General features: G+C 43.4%; 1 protein-coding gene across 1 annotated transcript in view; it reads right to left on the reverse strand.

Annotated features, from left to right (window-relative positions):
* Window positions 1-23,949, reverse strand: part of LOC124595116 (cubilin-like) — a 1,106,483-nt gene that overhangs the window by 54,502 nt on the left and 1,028,032 nt on the right. Inside the window, exons 9-10 of the mRNA XM_047133714.1 lie at window positions 13,697-13,925; window positions 901-1,121 (exon numbers count right to left, since the gene is read on the reverse strand). Of these exons, the coding sequence (XP_046989670.1) occupies window positions 901-1,121; window positions 13,697-13,925 (450 nt within the window). The remainder of the gene's footprint in view (window positions 1-900; window positions 1,122-13,696; window positions 13,926-23,949) is intronic.

Genomic DNA, 23,949 nt, shown 5'->3' on the forward strand with positions numbered 1-23,949 from the left:
GACAGTGACTTGAAAAAGTTGTACATATTGCTTCAACAAAAGTGAAACAAAGGTAACGGAATGTGTGAAATAAAATAAGGCGATGGTGATGAGACTGAATTAAGAAATGAGAAACTAAAAGTAATAGATGAGTTTCTGGTATTTAGGCAGCAAATAGAGTGATGATAGCGAAAGTAGAGAGGATAAAAAATGCGGATTGGTTATAGCAGAGATACCATTTCTGAAACTGAGGATTTGTTAATACATAGCATAATTTTGTATTTTAGGAAGGCTGTCCTGAAGCTGTTTGCCTGGAGTATTATCTCGTATGAAAGTGAAGTGTGGACGATTAGTACTTCGGACAAGAATGAAAAGAATAGCAGCTTCTGAAATATGGGGCTACAGGAGGGTGGCGAAAATTGGGTGAGTAGATCGAGTAAATAATGAGGCACTGAACCGTGTTGAGTTAAAGAGAAATTTGTGGCACACTGTGACTAAAAGAAGGATCGGTTGCTAGGGCACGTTCTGAGTCTACGAGAAATCACTAGTTTGGTTATGGAGAGAAGCGTGGAGGTAAAATATATAGAGGAAGACCAAGGTTCGAATAAGTAAAAAGGCTGTAACTGATGTAGGTAGCAATATTTACATAGAAGCTTTCATAAGGTAGACTAGCATGGAAAGATATCTCAATCCAGTCGTCTGACTGAGGGCCATAACAATACCGACAACAGTGGAAAATTTTCGAAGCTGTGTAATTATCTGAAAGAAAGAGATTAAGCAGCTACATGTAGTTTGGGTAGCTATCCGGAATAGCGTAGTGCTTCGTCACGACGCCTCGTCGTAGGCAAGTGGTGATAGTTGTTCAGGCTGATAGCGTGAACGAGTGGTATACTACTTGTTTGGCCGGCAGCGGGCACGCACCTCCGAATATGGACTTGGCGACCTCGAAGGTGTAGCGCGCCTTGAAGCCGCTGTAGACGCTCTCGCGGTCGGAGTGCAGCAGCACCCTGAGCCCGGCCGCCGCGCGGTTCGACTCGATGGGCCCGGGCGCCGTCATGCCGCAGTAGCGCCCGATCAGCTTCTCCGTGCCGTCCTTGTACTTGTTGTACACCTCCAGCCAGTCCTCCGTGCACATCGAGGACCTGCGCCGCCAACCATCAAGCTGTTAGTACCACACTAGCAGAGCGACTAGGAGAATCTTGCTAAACCGAAGCTCGAAATAAAGGTGGCTACAGTGAGCACGAGGTGTGCGGGGCCAGCGACGGGAGACGTCGGGAAAAAAATACACTGACGAAAAAAAAAAAATCTCGACACCAACAAGGAGCTGTGCGACATTTCCAGTCAAATTTTGTGCCAGCCACATAAGAGTGCGGTAGTGGCGTCAATATGAGGACAGCAATCAGGTTTAATTTAAGTACGCGCTTAACGGTTGTGGGCGTTAGTTATCTTTGAGATTGGACGTGGTGTTGTTGGTCGAGAATGCCTTTAAGGCGACAAAGGCGTCATTATGAGGACCTCTCCGAGTTTTAACGAGATTGTGTAATAGAGCTACGAGAAGTTGGGTATTCCCTCTGCGATATTGCAGAAAGACTTGACAGTAATGTAGATTCTATACATGATTGCTCGCAGAGGTGGTCACCAGAAGTACGAGTGCAAGAAGACCGGCCTCCGGACGGCAACGTGGCACTACCGGGAGGGAAGACCATCGTGTTCCGCGTATGGCTCCGGCGCATCATACTGCTTCCGCAGCAGCAATTTGAGCAACAGTTGGCACCATAATGATACAACGAACTGTTACATATCGGTTACTTCAAGGACAGCTCCTTGAAAGCGTGCATTCCACTGACGCCAAACCATCGTCATTTGCGATTTCAGTGGTATTAAGCGAGAGCTCATTGGAGGGCAGGATGGAGGTCCGTTGTGTTTGCTGGAGAAAGCTGGTTCTGCCTCGGTACCAGTGATGGCCATGTGTTGGTTAGGAAGAGACTAGTTGAGGACTTGTAACCAACGTTTCTGCGTGCTATGCAGCCGGCCGCTGTAGCCGAGCGGTTCTAGGTGCTTCAGTTCGGAACCGCGCTACTGCTACAGTCGCAGGTTCGAATCCTGCCTCGGGCATGGATGTGTGCGATGTCCTTAGGTTAGTTAGCTTTAAGTAGTTCAAGTTCTAGGGGACTGACGATCTCAGATGTTAAGCCCCATAGTGCTCAGAGCCATTTGAACCGTTTTTTGCGTGCTATGTACACTGGACCTGCACTTGGAGTTACAGTATGGTTCGCGGTGCGATTTTGTATGGCGGGTGGAGCACTTTCGTGATTATCACACGCACCATGAGCGCAAATCTGTACAGCAGTTTGGTGATTCGACTTGTCGTGCTGCCATTCTTGAACAGCATTCCAGGGGGTGTGTTGCAATTGGATAAATGTATTCCCGAAATTTCATTGCTCCAAATTAATTATTTTTTTAGTGTTGCAAATTTTTCCGTCACTGTATTTTACTGCAATAAGGTGTCATGAATGATCATTTATTGGCACTAAATGCTATTACTAACAGCACAGAAACATAGAAGCGTGCTGTTAATGAGTCAATATCAAGGTAACAGTTATTCAGAGTAACGGTCTCCAGTATTTGCGAAAGTACGGCAACAGTTACGAGATTCCGCTGCTTATGATATCCTGGGTGTGTTGAATATCACATCAAAAGCACCATTTACCCTAGAAGTCAAATACGCGTCTACTTTGACACGTTTTTATTGTGTCGCTTTCTTGGTTACCTGTCTGTTCAGTACAAATTTACTAATTGACTTTAACTTCCAGATGAACTAGAGTCTTCAAATTGTAAACTTAGCCCAGAACTGGATGACAATGCAATACTAATTCCTTTTGTTGTCGGTCTGTTTGGTAGAGGGTGTGAGTGTGGATGAAAAAGTTTGGTGACGTAAACATTCGACTACGCTGCAGCTCCGGCGCGTTTACCGGATAGTATGGGAAAGTGTTCCAGGCGGTACACGAGCAGACGTGCACGGATGAGCAAAAAATTTAATCTCATCAAAGTGTTTAAAATCCATTGATAAATTTTACACACACAAGACTGAAAATGAGAAAATAGTTATTGAAAAAATAAATTTATAGTACAACATGTTTTTAAATCAGACTAAAAAGTATAAAATTACTTCTCCTGCCACCATACAGGTTCCTAAGCTCATGAGATAGTCCTGAAAATTGATGCTTATAAATTTTTAATTGCTATGACAATGTTTACGAGATTTATAATAAAAAACGTGAGGCACATGCAATAGATAATAGGTGAATTATTCATGCATCAGTTACACGCATACGCCCCACGTTTTCTGTTATAGATCTTAAAAGTATTGTCGTAGCTATTAAAAATTCAGAACAAGAAATTTTCAGGACTGTATGAGACTAGGAATCTGTATGGAACTGGGAGAAATTCTTTTAGACATTTTAATCCTACTTAAAAACGTATTATATTTTTAAAAATTATTTAAATAATTATTATGCGTGCACTTCAAACACAGATATATTTCACAGCACGGTTACTGTACTCTTATACAGAGAATATTGTTCCCATGGTTCTGGTTTTTATAAATTCGAAATTCGTAAGTAACTATGTGAATGATGTATTTAGTTTATTGTCTTAGGTGACTAGTTGGTAAGTAAATCCAAACAAAGTACAGCATATAGTGTTTTTGTTATTTGAATAATTATGAGTCAAAAGATAATTTGATGTTTACAGATTCTGTTAATTTGAGGAAATATGAACTATTTAGTTGGTAATTCTAAAACTGTATATAATTACGTGTTTATGTGGCTTTACATAGTGTATCGATTCTACAGGAATTTACTAACGTTGTTAGTTTAACAAGCATATTACTGAAGGATAAACAAATCACAGCAGTGCACGCTACTATGAGAGTGTTGTTCCAATAATGGATTTCATTATTATTCAGAATTGTTAATGAGAGTTCTTCTCATTATGTAATACATGTCTCTTTTTGAACTCTTTCTATTTAATTTCATAAAAAGGAGAGCTATTAAAAAATGTCGCAGTTGCATTTAATAACCGTATGATTAACGTAAGTGCATGTCAGAATGGGACTGGTGACCGTCTGCTGAATTTTCGTAACTTGAGTGAAGTATCGTCTTGTTTTAAATACTCTACACTCGCTCTCTTCGGTATTCATAATTTTATTGAAGTTTAAATCACTATTGCAACATCGTGACAGTACAGGGACTCGTGTCGATGATATTATTTTATGTAGTCGATACTTTAGGCGAAAATTTCACTGGCAAAATTCCTCATTCTTTATGAGATTAACAGGTACAGTTTGAAGTAAACAAACTCTTTATATTACTATAGCGCCTCCCGGAACCAGATATTTCCAACGAGGACATGTTACGTACCTCATGTACTAGCTGTTACACAGTCCCCAGATAAAGTAATCCACTTGATTGAGATTGCTTGAAATCGGGGACCAGTATGTAGGTTGGGTCGACTCACCTAGACACCAAAAAATGTCTGCACACCATAGCCATCCAGCAGTTCTTTGAAGTACATGCAGATGCACATGCATTAACAGCGCCATCCCAGACGTATTTAGCAACAGTTATGGTCCAGTTGACTGTTTCGTACAAGGCCAGCCGAGGCATTCACAGCATATCGTACTTTTTAATGTTCAGGTTAGCCTTATCCATGGCGGTTATTCTTACTGGTCCTGATACCACAGCGTATACGTGGCCTCTGCAGTATCGCGGGACTACGCTTATTCTGCATGCAATCCACATCACAGCCAAGTCACACCGGCAGCCGGCTTTCTTATAGTCGACACTCGAAGGCTGCCACGCTAAACACGGCCACCAGGCGGCGACCGAAGCGCTGGCAGCGGTCGCTGGCCCCACAAACGCCTCTGCTACGCCGGCCACGTGGCAGGAATTATCCTGGCACACAGGCCGGCGCGCGGGCGCTGAGAGGCGAGTTCCCTCCGAGTTGGCTCCCTGGGCTACGCGACAAATGCGTATAGATTTCGAGCTCACTCGGGACCCGTCGCCATTCTGTCACCACCGTCCAAGGCAGGGGCCCGAAACTAGTGGCCGACCAGCAAATTTGCAATATTTCAAGTTTTGTTCTTGATTCGGCTCCGACGGGCTTAGAATATTTTCCCATCGTGAGCTTTGACTCAGACAGGTCCCTTCCGGGTTTTGTTTCTGCACTAAGTGTGCCACGAACTTAATTTCGAATTTTTGTTTTCTTCAAAGCAAGGCCTTCTGCCTGAAGTACTGTTATGTTCAAAGCAACAGAGTTTACTTTGTTCGTGACCGTATCAAAACTTGTTTCTGAGAAGAAAAATTTTGTTCTCTTACTTCAAATAAACTTGGTTTTCATTTACTTTATGCCCATGTGCTGCGGACACTTTAGCTTCATCCCTAAAGATTACGAAATGTAGGGCATCAAACTACTCATTCCATTGTTGCTGCAATCACTGACGTAATTCTTCCCGCAGTGCAGAATCCCATCCACTCAGTGCAAGGGCACTTTCAGATTGATAAGGGTGCCGGTATTTCTTGCCGAGTCATCGCGATACTCTACTGGGCCCAACATTCATCGCATGTGTAAGCGATTGCTACTTTTAGTGACATTCATTTCGACATGTATCAGACCTCGTACGCAAAAGAAGGTGTGTTGGTCCTCCTCATATTAACACGTCCCTGTTTTATGATTGCAGCGAACCAGTCTCCTATAACCAGCAACTCAACAGATGTAAACATTCACCGCGATGCATAATTATTGTTGAGAAGACGTTCCCTGCTCACCCTTTTCTCAGTGAGGGGATTTCTAAATACCTTTCCGTGCACGATTTGGATGTATGCCAGATTAGCGAAAAAGCACAGGCACTGCTCCAGTGTACTGTCCAGCTCTGCGAACGAGACGAATACACCTTTGTCAGACCTATGTATTTTGAGGCGCTTGGAAAGGCATAGCTATCATCTGGACAACAGGCGGGCGATAACCATATCATGCGATTCGTACTTGTTTAGCCCGGTATTTGTACTCGCTGATACAGTGGACACGCGAGACTGCCGCTGTTCAAACTTTCGTCCAGGCATTCAGATTTAGATGCTTCGTGGTTAAACCAAATGTCGGTATGGTCCCACTGGGAAGGTTACGTTTGATTTCCTCTCATATCCACACCCGATCCGAGCTTGTACTCAGTCTCGAATGACCTAGATGTCGATGGGACGTTAAGTTATAACATTTTGAAACTTTTTTCCTTTTCCTTCTTTCCCCAGAGACATTTCACAGCATTTGCACAACTTGCAGAGTCATGGCAGCCGTCGCGTTCCACTGTCAGAACCGCCTACCAGGTTGCATTGATGCACTGAACATCTTGACTGGCGTTGCCAGTAGTTCAGATGACGTTCTTGGTGAGGTCTCCATTTAGCATAACCAGTCTTTCTGGGAAGCACCTGGTCCGAAAGTACTGAGAAAAAGTTGGAATGATCAAAATTTATTGAAACTTGTCAGTCACAGTCTTCGAGAAAGCCAGCAGCAGAATCTGTTGAAAATGCCACTAAGCTGCAGCCTTGCCTTACACGCCTCTTAAATTAACCGGTCTCTCTTGTTTTTCACTTTCGTGATTCAAGCGTTGCCTTTTATTGACACTGAAGATCACTAGTCTGTCTTCGCAGTATGCCACAATTTCCTCAGGTTTCACAAGTCTGCCGTAACTGATAAAACCTTGCCCTGGGCTTCGAACTAAAAAGAATGAAACTTATCAGAGCTTTCATATTTAAAAGTTAAATACAAGTTTTACTACGTTAGCTACATTTTATTCAGAATATAACGATTCTACTTGAATTTCAACTAGAAAAAACTGCCCATGAAGGAGGAATGAATCAGACATACTCACATGACCCAACCATTGTGATTTGGGATTTCTACTCTTTTTTTACAAGCTACGTCCGAGAGTGAAGTGTTGTTTCCTACTGACAGTGTACGGTTAATACCTTGCTAGTGTCTTCCGTAGTATTAAATTTTGTGATGAAGTAAATTTGTATGGTTAATGTTTAATATCGTTATTGATATTCATATTTTTACTTCAGCAGTTTTTTTCATCAACGCTTTGGTATTTATACTTTCACGCCTTTATTCGCAAGCCAATGTACGATGTGTGGCCTAGGTACATAGCAGGCTTATACCGGAACTATTTTTTGTCCTTTCTCTTCCATTTGTGAGTGATAGGCAAGAACAAATTCTGTCGGTATCGCTCTGTATATGCACGAGTTTTTCAAATATTACACTTGTGATCATGGAGTTTTGTTGAATAGTTACAGGACACACGATATCTGACTAAAAAAGTCTTGACAAAGCTCACAGATGCTCTTTGAATTTTCTCCGCTTCTTCAATTTCGCAGACGTCACAGACAGACAACCAGTACCAAAAACTGGTCAAAGGCGAGTTTCCTTCTTGTCCTCCTTGACGGATGAAATCCATTTCCTTAGGTTTTTTCTGATAAATATCTGTCCGACATTTCCTTCTCCACCACTATAAAAGGGTTTTGACAAAGCTCACAGATGCTCTTTGTCCTCCTTGACGGATGAAATCCATTTCCTTAGGTTTTTTCTGATAAATATCTGTCCGACATCTCCTTCTCCACCACTAGATTTATTTAGGAATTCCACCTTAAATCACCCCGCACAGATATTTCGACCGAGCAAGGTGGCGCAGTGGTTAGCACACTGGACTCGCATTCGGGAGGACGACGATTCAATCCCGCGTCCAGCCATTCTGAATTAGGTTTTCCGTGATTTCCCTAAATCACTCCAGGCAAATGCCGGGATGGTTTCTTTGAAAGGACACGGCCGCCTTCCTTCCCCGTCCTTTCCTAATCCTGTTTGGTTTCTTCCAACCAACTCAGGTATTTCTACATACTTCACGATTGTAACTGATTGTTGTGATAGATGACAGATTGCGATGTCATAGCCGGCCGAAGTGGCCGTGTGGTTAAAGGCGCTGCAGTCTGGAACCGCAAGTCCGCTACGGTCGCAGGTTCGAATCCTGCCTCGGGCATGGCTGTTTGTGATGTCCTTAGGTTAGTTAGGTTTAACTAGTTCTAAGTTCTAGGGGACTAATGACCTCAGCAGTTGAGTCCCATAGTGCTCAGAGCCATTTTGCGATGTCATACACTATGGAGAGTTCTCGTCTATTATCTATACCATTACATTTATTTATATTGTAGTTTAACTTATAGGCATTGTACCAAACGCTGATAATCTACAAATATTCCTGAATTTCGTAACAGTTTTTCAATGACGAAGTATTTCTGTGTAGAGCTATGTTGCCCACAAACAACCTCTGGCAGCTGCAGATGATTTTTTTCCTCTTTAAAAAGAAGTTGTAGATATGTAATTAGAACAGTTTTCGCAAAGCTCGCTTTATACAAAAAAGAATAGGAGACATATTTATTTAATTAACAAAAAACTTTAGAGGGAAAAATTTTCTACAGTTAACAAATTTCGTACAGTTCTGAATACCTTTTTAGGTAGTTTTTGCAATACGTAAAATTTTTGATAGTTCATAACTATTGGGAGTAGAAAAACAGTTTTCTTATACGAAATTCGCTGTATGTTCAAACTGTATCAGTGACACCTCAATATTAAATGCTTGTTGTTTACATCAAAGTTTTAAAATTATATTTCTTTTTTCTCTTCTACGCAACTCCACAGATCTCTTCATCCGCATAAATACTTCATGAGCTGTCATGATTTCATGTTCCTCACATCTTGTAGAGAGTATGTCATTGTAGAAACTTGCTGCATCCTTGGGAATGGGAAGGAAACGCTTTAACTTCATTACATTCTTCTTTTTTTCCACTTCTATGGTTCATTTTGGAAATAATGGCTGCACGTTTGAACGAAGAAATGTCTTTCTTCAAAACACCGCAACTTAAATTTGATCCAGAGAAATACGTCGTTTTAACAGCACATTGAATTTTACCATTGATTTGTCTGTAAGTTATTATTCGAACATTCCTCATTTAGAAAGGCATCGTAGACTTCACTATTTCATTAGCAGTCCGTTTGAACTCGTAGGAAAACCAGCCTTCTCTATTCTCCCCACACCAACACCTTTCCAATCTTCGCTAGAATATTCCTGTATTCACAAGGTGATATGATATCTTCTTTTTCCCGACATTCCTTCTCAGCTCTATCGAATACACGAATCGGTGGCATGAAACTAGGTCCACGAATACGAAAATAGCGGGTAAGTTCAGAGGACACTGCAATGCATTGCATAAAACGTACCAGCATGTAGAGCATTATAGAAGAATCTGAAAAAATCCCAAGTTTCAATCCTCTCTTATCAATATTAATCCTCTCATCCAAATAACGTAGGAGAAAATGTTGTAGTATAGATACGATTTCATTTTTACCTCTTCCAGCTTCTGTTTCATCTCAAATGTATTGAAAAATGTCATTGGTACTTTGTTTTGGTTCAGTCACCAGGGCTAGGTCATAGAACCATGTCTGTCGGTTGTAAAAGACTCCTACAATAGAGAGGTGTTGCAGAGGTTCATTTTGATTCATGTCAAAGACAACTTTTACAATGTCTTCAAAGTATTTGTTCATTATGTTGTGGAACTTCTTTGATGGGCTTTACGGAAGCTCATTTCTCGGTATTCTTCGATTTTTCAGTTCGAATTCCTTGCATGTTGAACAGGTGTCCCTACGAGGGTTACCAAAGCCGAGAATGAAAATCTTTTAAACACGGTCTTAAAGGTTCACACACAACAGCTTCTACTGCCTGCTTGTCCTTGTTCCTTGAAAAAAAATTCCATATTGTATTTAAATTTAATGTTGGGGACAAATGTAACCTACTCATTTTTCCTCTGGTATAATGACACTTTCTGTACTTACACTTCCAAATGTGCTATTTAACTTGTTGGGTCATAACAATATCTGCTTGAGAGGCTCTTATGTCACCTCTTCGTTCCTGTAGTGCAGTCCCATGTTCTTGATAATGCCGCCCTATGAAACTAAGTGATCTCGCGATACACCTGCAGTTTTTTGAAATGTAACAGCACAAAATGTTACTTGGGATCCATCTTAAAGTTTTATCTTAAACCCTATAGACACTGATTTAGAATCCTTAGCTTCAGTGGGATGTACAAAACTTCTAGCTGATGCAAATATATCCGTCCATGTTATGACAGAAGCAGTGCATCTTGCTTGTTCCTATCTCCTGAAGAATATAATAGATTACTGAAATAAGGTCAGTCAGCGTAAGAGAGTTTGCCTGCCTGGCAGCCTTTCCTTCCACTATTGCTTGCCTCGCCCTATTCAGCTTGTTGGCAGTCAATACCAGACGCTGCATTTTGCTTTGAATATCGAGTGATTTGCTTTGGAGACGTTTGATTGCTTCTTTTCTCTTCTTTTACACCCACCACGTGTTTCACTCACAGAAATAGTGCATTCAGCATCACCTTCCATATTCATTATCTATCGCAAGTGTAGTCTTTTACACTTAACTGCCGTGAGGTGGCGGAAACAGGCAATCAATTCGCGTAACAGCTGTCATCACCAAACGTAGTTTAATACTGCTCGTGCAAACTAAACAGACACCTGGCGCGGTGGCTGTTGGGAGATACCTTCAGCCACCACACCAATTGTCAGCTTAGTAGGCGCGCACGGTGATTCGCCCTGCCATCTACCACTAACCAAACCAATTACGCCAGGAGTGCCGTAACATAGTCAGAAAAATATTTGTTCTGACCTTTGTCACACGTTAAACAAATTATGAGAAAATCCAGCAATATTTCTAACGTCTTTAACGAACTAACACGTGGAGGCCACGACGTGGGATCAAGGAATTACTTCGAATTCTGTATACCTTCAGTTGGTAATTAAAACAACATAACGTGCAAGTAGGAAGGTGCACTACTCTTGCATTTCCGTGAAAATAGCAAGAGAAGTTTCACAGTCCATTATGTAACTGATGTATCTGTGCGAAGGCTGTGGTAGTAAAAAGTCTTTATGGTCAAATGGTTAACGTTCGCGCTTTACAAGAAGGTCGTGGACGAGGCAACATTCCGAATCCCGCTGACACTTACTTTTGACCTACATTTTTTTCATCACTGGTCACATTATTTGATTTATATGACATTTGAGAGGTGATATAATAAAAAAAAAGAAAAACACGTACATTTTCATGAAGTTGTAATAAATTTCGTATGTTATGACTGTTTACTATTTGTAATCAAATTTTCAAGGACGAAGGACAAACTTGGAAAGCCCAAGTCAAACCTCGATAAGTAATGATGCGAGTGACATTATTCACTATCAGTAATATACACACATCAAAAAAAGTTTTGCATCATCTCGGTTCCAAGAGTTCCGGAACCTGCACAGAAAATTGAAACAGAGATCAACATAAAAATCATTTCCGCCCATATTATTGCTCATGAAAACCATACATGCATATTATTGCTCATGAAAACCACACATTGCATGTTGTAGCACCATACAGCGAGACCTTGAGAGATGGTAGTCCACATTTCTGCACGTACCGGTACCACTAATACCCAGTGGCACGTCCTCTTGCATTGATGCATGCCTGTATTCGTCGTGGCATACTATCCACAAGTTCATCAAGGCACTGTTGGTCCAGATTGTCCCGCTCCTCGACGGCGATTAGGCGTAGATCCCTCAGAGTGGTTGGTGGATCACATCGTCAAACATACCTTTTGAATCTATCCGAGACGTGTTCGATAGGGTTAATGTCCGGAGAACATGGTGGCCACTCTAGTCGAGCGATGTCGTTATCCTGAAAGAAATCATTCACAAGATGTGCACGATAGGAGCGCGAATTGTCATCCATGAAGACGAATGCCCCGCCAATATGCTGCCTATATGGTTGCACTATCGGTTGACCACCAGCGGTGTACGTCGGCCCCACATAATGCCACCCCAAAACAGCAGGGAACCTCCACCTTGCTGCACTCGCTGGACAGTGTGTCTAATGCTTTCAGTCTGACCAGGTTGCCTCCAAACACGTCTTCGACAATTGTCTCGTTGAAGGCATATGCGACAGTCATCGGTGAAGAGAACGTGATGCCAAACCTGAGCGGTCCATGCGGCGTGTTGTTGGGCGCTGCATGGTGTCGTGGTTGCAAAGATGGACCTCGCCATGGACGCCGGGAGTGAAATTGCGCATTATACAACCAATTGCGCACAGTTTGAGTCGTAAAACGACGTCCTGTGGCTGCACGAAAAGCGTTATTCAACGTGGTGGCGTCGCTGTCAGGGTTCCTCCGAGCCATAATCCATAGATAGCGGTCATCCACTGCAGTAGTAGCCCATGGGCGGCCTGAGCGAGGCATGTCATCGACATTTCCTGTCTCTCTGTATCTCCTCCACTCCGAGACACCTGGACACTTCCCGTGTTGAGAGCCCTTCCCAGCACAAAATAACATTGCGGACGCGATCCAACCGCGGTATTGACCGTCCAGGCATTGTTGAAGTACAACACGAGCCGTGTACCTCCTTCCTGGTGGAATGACTGGAACTGTTCGGCTGTCGGACCTCCTTCGTCTAACAGGCGCTGCTCATGCATGGTTGTTTACCTCTTTGGGCGGGTTTAGTGACATCTCTGAACAGTCAAAGGGACTGTTTCTGTGATACAATATCCACAGCCAACATCTATCTTCAGGAGTTCTGGGAACCGGAGTGATGAAAAACTTTTTATGATGTGTGTAGTAAGCCACAATCTACCAGACCACAAGAGTAATATTACAATTACTCGTCGGATGTGCTCTCGACATCACACGCTCGTGCAGGGTATTTGTCACACAAATATGGAAAACTTCATGAAAATCATTATATCAACTTCGATCATATGGATTAAATAATTTGGCCAGTCATGAAAAAAATAGATTAGTACTTACGTTTGAGCGAGAATGGAACCATCGCTTCATACACTTTCGTCTTCCGAAGGTCGAACGCTAATCACTTGACCATCACAAACACTAACGCACAGATACACAAGCCACTTCATAGAGGCGTAAAACTAATCTTGCCAGACTAGTGCACTTTACTACCTGCACATTATCTTCTTTTGATGGCCCACTAAAGTTGTACAAAGTCTGAAGTATGTCTTTGCTCCAAACATCGTGGCCTCCCCTTGTAGGTAGCATAAAGCAAATTTTGAAAAGACTCCTACATACACATGACCGACTTTTGGGAAAAAACGGGCTGTATTTTCTGTTCTGTATGGGTGGAATAAAACAAGTCTTGCTATAGCCGTCTGCATAGACTTCTAGAGGAAGCTGAGCAGTACGCGTTAAGAAAAAAAAAATTAAAAATGCATACAGCGAGTGTTGCGAAAACGGTCCTCAGTTGTGTGTACTTTTACGGTTTATTACATTCGTTGGAAGTCCAGTGGCATAAAAATAAAATTTCCGCTTGTCGTACGACCCGATAGGTGTGAGTTACTCGTACGCATTCTCTTCAAACAATCGTGCAGGAAGTCAATTAATAGCACAGTCCCACACCAATTCAGGCCAAGACAGAATACAGGGATGCCCTACGGAATAAAAGAGAAGTTTCTGAGTAATCGACAGTACAGGAAGTGCATGCAGGATAGGGAGAGGCCCAGGAAGAGGAAGAAATGGTGGAGACGACTGGAGCGAACGTCGGCACTCACCCGTATGCTGCGACGGAGCCGTTGATGCGCTCGGCCCGCACCTTGAAGTGGTCGAAGACGATCGTCACCTGCTCGTTGGGCGTCGCCTCGAAGTCGTACGTGCAGTTGATGTCGTTGGGGTAGTTGGAGGGGTAGCGCGGCGAGTTGAAGTCGCCCTTCTTCCTGCTTGAACTGCGGTACGTGAAGCGACAGCTGCCGTCGGGCGCCGCCGTCCCCGGAATCTTGTACTCTGCAATATGGAAATGATAGCATGGCATTGTTGGCCGGGAGGCCCCACGCGGGGGAGTTCGGCCGCCGTATTGCAAGTCCTTTTTAGTTGACGCCACTTCGGTGACTTGTGGGTCAATGATGATGAAAGTGATGATGTAGGACGCACAACACTCAGTCCCCTGCCGGGAATCGAACCTTGTACTCTACAATGCATGTGCAACAGAGCAGCGAGAAGACAAGGCGACGACGATATGTGTTCACTTCTAGTTATTTTATATTTGTAATGGTCACTAGCGTCCACATGTCAATTAGTTGTTTGCACGTTCCATATACAACTGCTATCTCCCGCTGTTATGTACATCGTGTCAGTCAGTTTAAAAATGCACTACAAATACTCAGTGAAAAATATGGTGACATGTTGACCATTTACCTGTTTTTTTTATTACTCTTACGCTACGTTTTATTTTTTTTTCTGGTATTTCAGCTAATAAGTGCACTTTCGCTTTTGCAATGTGTAACTCCAGTCAGCCCAAACAAATACTTTCAAGCAAAGCGTGTGTTTGTTACCCGTTACAAACAAAATTATATTTAAAGTGGAATTTTAGCGTGCACATCCGATAGAGCGGCCCCAAATTAGCCTAGTGCGATATTCTTCCTGTCAGTATGTATTAACAGGGAGAGTAAAAGACGAGGAACAGCCAGTACTCCAGCAGTGATTGAGAAGCAGTAGCGAGAACAGCAGTGAGCGCGGTGTCGATAGAGGAGTACGTGTTTTAATGGGAAGCAAACCGACGCTTTCCATCGACACTGTGCGACGCATGAAAGCCGTCTTGAGCAGTATTTGTATGGGCTGGCTGCACATACTTAATGAAAAAACGAAAGTGCGAATATCAGCCGAGATACCAGGAAAAATGCAGGATTCGAACCTGCGACCGGAGCGGTCGCGCAGTTCAAGGCTGAAGCGCCTAGAACCGCACGGTCACATCTGCCGGCTTGCAGGGACATCCTGATTATTATATATATAGGGTGTTTTACAGTTCCTGTTACATGTTGTTAGGTGGTGTAGAGGGGCTTAGTAAATGGAGTTTTGATAAAGAAACCATGTCCGGAAATGCACCGTTAGGATGTAAAATGAGTTTGAAGATCGGATCTCGTTCAGTCCAGCTTCACGGTACACACTCAGTGGAGACAGTGAGTTCTGACCTGTGTGCTCTATAGTAGCTGCCCCGCGTGGCGACCCTGATGACTTTACTGTAAAAGCTGAATCTGCAGTGCGTTCTTTCATACACCCTGTCCGTTAGCCGAGGTACGCGTTTGTGGAGCGTCACAGTCAACGCTCCTAGTCGTGAACGTACCTGTTTCTCGGAGACATTTTTCTAGTGGGACGAAAACAGTATGTAATGTGAAGCTAAAGATTTGAATGCCATCCGATCTTATAGCTTTTGTATCCAAATGGTGCATTGCCGTATTTGGATTCCTTATCAAAACCTTATCTACTATGTTCGCTCTACAATTCTTAGAAGCCCGTAACATCAATTATGAAACATGTTTATAGTCACATGAAAACGGAGTAGATGGGAAAAGTTGCTAAAATGTTTATTATTTCGAAAGTGCTGATAGTACATTTATCCAACTATGAGACAAGACCGACAGTGCCTTCACACGGAGGTCTACAGGATGAAGAAAAAAATGCCACACTTGGGGGTTGGCATGTGATTCGTCATCCAAATGCAAGACAAAAGTGTATCTAGCAAAACATAGTTCCACCAGTAAGTTAAAATAGAAATTCGATTTAAAAAACTAGGCTCTCACGACGGAATAACTGCTTGTAGCGTGGCCAAGAACAGGTAACACGAACACTTTACGCTGTGCCAAAGTTGTCCCACTAGCTCAGTGAGACGATGCAATTCGGTGAGAACGGATACGCAGTATCGTTGGTGTTCGAGTAGCGTTCGCGACACATACACACACACACACACACACACACACACACACACACACATATATATATATATTGCAAAGTTAAGGAACCAAACTGTATCCAACTTACACCTCCATAATGCGTTATCTTGTGTATTTCTTTCTGTTAATGTTACCTTTACTCAAACATTAAGACAGAACGTGATCTTCTTACAGACGAAAACGACCACTCTGTTACGTCCATGATACAACTACAGCCAATAGAAAATAATAGTGGATACAGTAACTTGGTCTGTATCCAGTAAGGTACAAAAACACAGCAGATAGGCTACACTAGGTGGCACACTGTGCTTGGAACGATAATTCCTTTCTCTTCGTTTTGACGTCCAGGCAGACTTTCACAGAGCCGATACGTACATATACGAGCAACATTCACTTTAGAGAAACGTTCAAAGCGATCACCTTGCATTTGCAAACACTTCGACGCATGTTGGATCATACTTTGTTAAACTCTTTCAACTCACATGAATCTGTTACTGCCGAAGCAGCAAGCACGGGAGCTATTAAGTCGTGTACACCCATGAGTGGAACACTATAAACTTGTTTCTTTAAATGGCACCACAAATAAAAATGTCTAGTGTACTAAGGTCCAGGGAACGTGGAGGTCGGAATACCGGACCTCCACGACCAATCCATTTCCCTGGAAACGCCACATTTAAATAGGTAAGTACATTCATTCCAAAGTCGGTGCAGCAACCTGCTGAAACCATAGCTGTCGCCGAACGCCAAACGGAACGTTTTCTAATGCGCCAGGCAAAATATTGCAAAGAAACGTACGACCCAGGGGCGCATTCAGCTTGTTCCGCAATAGGTTAGGGCCCAAAAGTGCTAATCCAACGATTATAACCCACAGGTTTATACTAAAGCGTGTCTGAAAGCTATGTTCACAGGGGTTTCGACCAATAACGGCTGTTGTGGAGGTTGAAAATACCTTCACAAGTAAAGCTAGATTTGTCATTCCGTTGTTGTTGTTGTGGTCTTCAGTCCTGATACTGGTTTGATGCAGCTCTCCATGCTACATACAGTAAAGCTGCATGCCCTCGGGAAAAATTACGGCCGTAGTTTCCCCTTGCTTTCAGCCGTTCGCAGTACCAGCACAGCAAGGCCGTTTTGGTTGAAGTTACAAGGCCAGATCAGTCAATCATCCAGACTGTTGCCGTATCACGTTATATATAAAATATTCGTTATCTTCCATTTGGTTTAAGGGCCATTCACAAAACCTCAGTCATCGAATGCGGTATTCGGGCCACTATTGTTGAATTAATGGGTAATAAATAATGTGGCTCATATCTTCATCATGCAACATTTCAACAGCCACCATTTTAGATACCTGGAACTGTCTTGCAATATCACGGGTACGTTGGCAAGGTGGCTGGCGAACGATTTCAAGAATCACGTCCTCTGTTTGCAGAATACGTCTAGTCCTTGAATAACCTTTGTCTGTTACTTGTGGACGAAGGTTACCAGTTTTCTGAAGGCGATGCTCCAGGCGAAAAAAAGCGTTCTTATCAGGATATCGCCTTTGAAAGTATTGTGCAGCATATGCACGAGGAGCAGCAGCAGCAGTTTGGTTATCAGATGCAACCAGAACCAAAGGCATATCGACGTATTCCTCGTTTGTGTGACGCCCTGCATGAACTTTGTAGGACGAGTTACGGTTGTGCAGTGCGCGGTTAGCAGACACATGCATGCACACTGTCATGTGATAGGCTATTCATACTACAAGATGATCTCCTCCTTATAAACGAGGAGAACTAGGGAACGGACGTGTAAAAAAGGAACTTGGCGAGGATTCGAACTACAGCTCCATGGTGGATGCTGGTTTTATGTTCCAGCAGTCTACTTAGAGAGCTACGACGGCTGGTACAGTATTGCGCTGTGATACACGTCCCTCTTAACATTCCGATGCACCGCACGACGTGTCAGCGTTTCCAGCTCCTCGTTTTCGTACATACCTTTTCAAACGGCAGCCAGGTGATTTTGTCTTGAATTTGGATGAGGAATCGCATGCTCACCTTCAAGTGCGACGTTTTTTCTTTGCCCTTTATTTGCGGTTGCCTTCGGAACCATGTTTTTACCCAGCCAGGCATATCTTCGTCCGAAGCAAATTGACGGCCACGATTGTTTCTTTTCATGGCTCCAAAACTGTGGAAACCGCATGGGGGGAGATCTGGACCGTATGGAGGCTGCGTGAGGGCTTCCAAGCGAAACTTCTGCAGCTCTCTTTGACTACAAGGGCTGCTGCTCATTGACTTTCTGGAGTACACCGCCACTATCAACGCACAGCGATACGTAGACGCTGCAAAAACTGAAGCTCGTCTTAAAGTCCAAACGCCTGGGAATATTGACGGATGCGATCATTTTATTGCATTATAATATCCGCCCACATGTTGTCGAGGTTATTACAACTAGGCTGCAGAAATTTCTTTGTGAACCTCTTAGACACACTGCCTGCAGTCCCCATCTCTTCTCAAGCTATATCCATATTTTTGGAACCTGAAGAAAGACGATCGTTGCTGTTGATTTGCTTCGGACGAAGAGATGCACGCTTGGGTACCATTATGGTTCCGTAGGCAACCGAAAACATTTTTCCATGAAGGCACTGACAGTCTCGCAGCCGGATAAACGTATTAACAGTTATGGTGATTACTTTTGAAATAATCAACAGTTTACTTACTTTTTTTCCATCTGTCTTGTTGTTATTTGGGTGAATTCCAACTCCATTGACACATTTTCGGAGGTTGTTCAGCGGTATTTCCTGAGTTTTTTGTAGTCAGGACCGGTAGTCTCCAGTGGCTCATTGTGGAGTAACAATGAAATTACGAGGGTGTGCTGAAAAGTAATGCCTACGAATTTTTTATGCGAAAAATCTTAAGGGTTTTTAAATGAGAGAAACGTTATTAATATTTTGTGTCTTTATTTTTCATATTTATTTCTTAACATAGTCGCCCTGGTGCCGAACACATTTTTGCCAACGTTAGACCAGTTTGTGAATACCGTCACTGTAGAATGTTTGACTTTGCTGAAGGAGCTGTAACCTCAATTCTGCTTGCATCATTTCATCTTTATCAAAGTGAAGTCCTCGAATGTGTTGTTAAGTTTTGGAGAGTTGGATGGGGTCAGGTCGGGACCGTCCGCCCTTGGCAGCTGAGGGGTCAGCGCGACGGAATGTCATACCAACGGCCCGGGTTCGATTCCCGGCTGGGTCGGAGATTTTCTCCGCTCAGGGACTGTGTGTTATGTTGTCCTTACAATCATCATCATTTCATCCCCATCGACACGCAAGTCGCCGAAGTGGCGTCAACTCGAATGACTTGCAACAGGCGAAGGGTCTACCCGACGGGAGGCCTAGCCACGCGGCATTTCATTTCATTTCAAGTCGGGACTACGGACCATGATTCATGACTTGTGTGTCGTCTGTCACTGTCATGCTGAAGCAGAGTGTGCTCCATGTGTGTGTGTGGACAAACTCTGCGAATTCGAAAATCCAATATTGCACGCTGTTTCTCACGCACCGATGTGGTTATGTTTTACAACGCCATGTTGCACGCTACAACTCGGAGACTTCTAGCGGCAGTGGGCTGCGAACATGTAGACATGAAGAATAAAGATGTAGAATTTTAATAACGTTTGTTTTATTTTTTTAAGAGTTTTCATATGAAAAATTCGTGGCATTACTTTTCAGTAGCCCTTCGTGTTATTAATTCGGTTTGTCACCCCAGTTGCGTTTGCTCCTCTGAAAATATCTTCACAACAATGAAGAAACATCACTGTGTCTGGAGTTCCGAATGGCTCAAATTTAAATATGTTGCATGTAAATTTCGTTCTTTAATATACATGAAGCACCAGAGTTCCATCGGCATTATTTCGGAGGTTGACCAGAAGTAGTGGATAAACCGCGATCTCCGGTGGCTGGTTACAGAATAGAAATGGTGTCATGATTCATTCTCTTTATTAGAGAATTACCTTTGTTTCAATGAAAATACCTTGACAACAGCTAACCATCCTGTAATACGCAATCATCAAATTGTACAACGTGAAAAAACGGTTCATTACGACGTGATTGCCGTCGCTGTGGGAACAGCTCAGCATTGCGTCGGTCTGTCTCTATTCCATTCCATTCTCTGAACTCATACATGAAGTGAATTTCGGCCAACTCGTCATCAACATCTTATCCACCCTGTTCTATATCAATGGTAACGTACAACTGACACTGTCGGAAAAACACAATGAGATACACTGAAGTGCCAAAGAAACTAGTATAGGCATGCGTATTTACAGAGATATGTAAACAGACAGAATACGGCGCTGTGGTCGGCGACGACTATGTGAGACAACAAGTGTCTGGCTCATTTGTTCGATCGGTTACTGCTGCTGCAGTGGCACGTTATTAAGATCTAAGTGAGTTTGAACGTGGCGTTACAGTCGGCGCTCGAGCGATGGGACACATTATCTCCGAGGTAGCAATGAAGTGGAGATTTTCCCGTTCGACTCTTTCACGAGAGTACCGTGAATATCAGGAACCCAGTAAAGCATTAAATCTCCGACATCTCAGCGGCCGGCAAAACATCCTGCAAGAACGAGACCAACGACGACTGAAGAGAACCGTTCAATGTGACAGAAGCGCAACCCTTCCGCAAATTGCTGCAGATTTCAATGTTGGGCCATAATGAAGTGTCAGCGTGCGACCCATTCAACGAAACATCATCGATATGGGCTTTCAGAGCCGAAGGCCCACTTGTGCACTGTTGATGACTGCACGACACAAAGCTTTGTGCCTCGCCTGGGCCTGTCAACACGCCGGCCTGTGTGGACGAGCGATTCTAGGTGCTCTAGTCCACAACCGCGCTGCTGCTACGGTCGCAGGTTCGAATCCTGCCTCGGGAATGGACGTGTGTTAGTTCGGTTTAAACAGTTCTAAGTTCTAGGGGACTGATGACCTCAGATGTTAAGTCCCATAGTGCTCCAGGAACACTCCTCTCAGTTTAAACACTTCCGCTGGCCACCAGACTCCCCAGACATGAGCATTATTGAGCATATCTGGAATGCTTTGCAATGTGTAGTTCAGAAGAGATCTCCACCCTCTCATACTCTTGCGGATTTATGGGCAGCCCTGCAGGATTCATGGCGCTAATTCCCTCCAGCACTACTTCAGACATTAATAGAGTCCATGCCACATCGTGTTACGGCGTTTATGCGGGCTTGCGGAGGCCCTACACGGTATAAGGCAGGTGTCCCAGTTTCTTTGGCTCTTCAGTGAAGAACGAGCAGCAAAGCTTGAAGGCAAAGAGTAAATCAGGCATTACTGTTGTCAACAGCCAAGTGACATGAGTGAATGCAACAAATTGTTTCTAAACAGAACACACAGCGCATAGTGTCTACACGTGCACTGCTGTGCAGCTATTTTCAGTACAATGCAGATATAAAGATAAATGGGGGTAAGAAACCAAACGAAATGCAATTACTGCGTAACAAGCCTCCGGAGACCACAGGTCCCTTATATCAGTAAACTCAAAAAACATCCGTGCCCAAGCACCAAACGTTTTCCAGTTGAATTCGCGCTCAGCCAATACATGGGGTGTTTGAGAAAAGTGTCACACATTCCTACAGGGGGAAGAATCGGTGAACACCAGATAAAAGCTCCTATAATTATGTACCCGGAAACCAATACCCATTTAGATATTGGCCGTTATGCTTGTGACGAATAATGGGTAGTACTTACAGATGTAGCAGAATTCTCAAAATACGGCATGTGAATTGCCACAAAATGCACTGGTAGGCAAATGGAACTCCTTGAGCTGTCATGGAGCCGAGGCATTAGGACCGCTTAAGTACCAATGAACTAACAGGAATTGTTGGTCACTGACTCATAGGGCCATACATTTTACCAAATAGATTAACAGGTGATGTTTGGCACCGGTTTCTGCACGATAAACTAGCAGCGCTATTGAATGAGGTTACCTATCCAAAAAGACAACAATTGTGGTTTATGCACGACGGGGCACCATTTCATTTTCTACGGATCGTGCTTCACTGCAACGTTCGTGGGCGAGGTATTGGTCGACGAGGTCCAGTAGCGCGTCCTTCCCGTTCATCGGACCTTAATACGTTTATTTCTGGCTATTGGAACATTTGAAGACATTGGTGTATGCCCAACCCATCGAATACGTGCAAAATATACAGAAACGTGTGACCAATATGTGCGACGCAATCCGAATGAACCCAGGTGTATTTGAATGAGTGCGTTGTTCAGTGCGAAGATGGGCTGAAGGAGTGAGGATGCATGGTAACGACATGCAGAATTACCTGGAGTGTCTACTTCTAGGTAACAAACAGATTGGAATGAGAAGACGGACTCGCCCAAATCTCAACAGGTATTGGTTTTCGGACATATCATTATCACAAATTTTATTCTTTTTTTACCAAGCGTACCTTCTGCAGCAATATGTGACACTTTACTTAAACGGCCTTGTATATATTCAGATGCTTCTTTCTTTGAGATAATACTCTCCTTTGGTTCAGGAGGAAAATGGAACGAAGAGAAAAGTGACCAATTACTTCAAGTAATCTTCAGGATATCCCAACAAAAATGGAGGTGCGCTACTTGTACAGAGAATGAGTAGCCCGTGCTGTGATTAGGCACATGGTTGGAAGATAATCTAAAGCAGTGCAAGAGGCGCACGTGGACTCAGCCGTGTTTGCACTTCCTTTGTAAGTAAAGAGTGGTCTCTTGATTTTCTGTATAATATTAAAAGGGAGTATTTGGAACCAGTTTTCTGTGGCAGAATCCTTAGACGCCTTGAAACGGATCAGACACATACTGGAGACTTAGCTGTGTTGAATGTGCCACAAAGCGTCTTTGATAATAGGGAAAAAATTTGTTATAGGACAGTACAATGCCGGCCCTATATAACAGGATCGATCTTTGGCCCTAAGTTCACGACTAAATTTCGTAATATGTGCATTAAAATCATCTACAGAGCTTACACCTTTTTTTACAAGTAACGGTGATGGTGTCTCATTGTAGCTCGTAGGTATGCCAGTCCTCAGGAAATGTATGTCCAGCTCTCTCAGTGGAGAGTCAGCGACGTCATGAATAAATGGAAGATTTTATTCTTCCCAGACGAGTCCTGATTCAGTATGTAGACCGATTCACGACATATGTTCATCTACAGGAAAAGTGGTTGCCTAAACCCTCGGAACGCAGTAGAAAGAGACGAGTTTGGTGGCGGTAGGGTCCTGGTGTGGAGAAGCACCAACTTGGAAGTATTAGTGGTAGGACGAAAGTTGGTAAAGGCCACGATTTCAGGAAAGAAATAATGTAACCATATCTGCGAATTTTCGGAGCTTCAAAATGTCCATGTCTCGCCTTCATCAGATGCTCGTATAAGGCCTTTACGTACCACGCATCTTTAATGAATTTCGCACAAGTGAAGATATCCGTATCATGCACGATCAGTAAGGTTTACGGAAATGCATCCTGAAAATAACAGAAGGTGTGAAGACGGATGATAGCCAGTTAGGCACCACGAAAGACGAGTAAGAAGCTTTCTCAAAATCCGTGAATTCCAGTGAACGTGGTAATTCATATTCTCTCCTCTGTTCTACAATTTATTCATAGCTTTCATATGGATCTTTGTGCTACATCCACATACAAAGTCAGCTGCTTCTTATGCCTGATTAAAATTTGTTTCTCTTCTACGCAGCCGGCCGGGGCAAAAAGTTTAAATCCAGTTAAAGTGACTACATCAGGACTGGCGCTGTGCAAATGCCGACGTAAGCGGTCTTTCTCTGTAGACGTTCGCGCCCACGTCCAAGCGAAACAAAATTTACTTTCATCCCCGAACGAGACAATATTTACTTTCATCCTCGTGTGTCCCCCCTGATGACTCAAACGTGATCAAGTGCTGGAAAGTTATCAGGTGCTGGGAAGTTAGTAACAACAGACTTCCTCGCTGCCATCCTCCCTCGACACACCAATCAATTTTATATAGGCCGTCGTCGCACACTCATCTATTCACTAATGACCCGTGAGTTTAGCAGCATGTAATGTTCGCGTAGAA

The sequence above is a fragment of the Schistocerca americana genome, chromosome 2, assembly GCF_021461395.2.
Source record: "Schistocerca americana isolate TAMUIC-IGC-003095 chromosome 2, iqSchAmer2.1, whole genome shotgun sequence".
In the NCBI taxonomy this organism is placed as follows: Eukaryota; Metazoa; Arthropoda; class Insecta; order Orthoptera; family Acrididae; genus Schistocerca; species Schistocerca americana.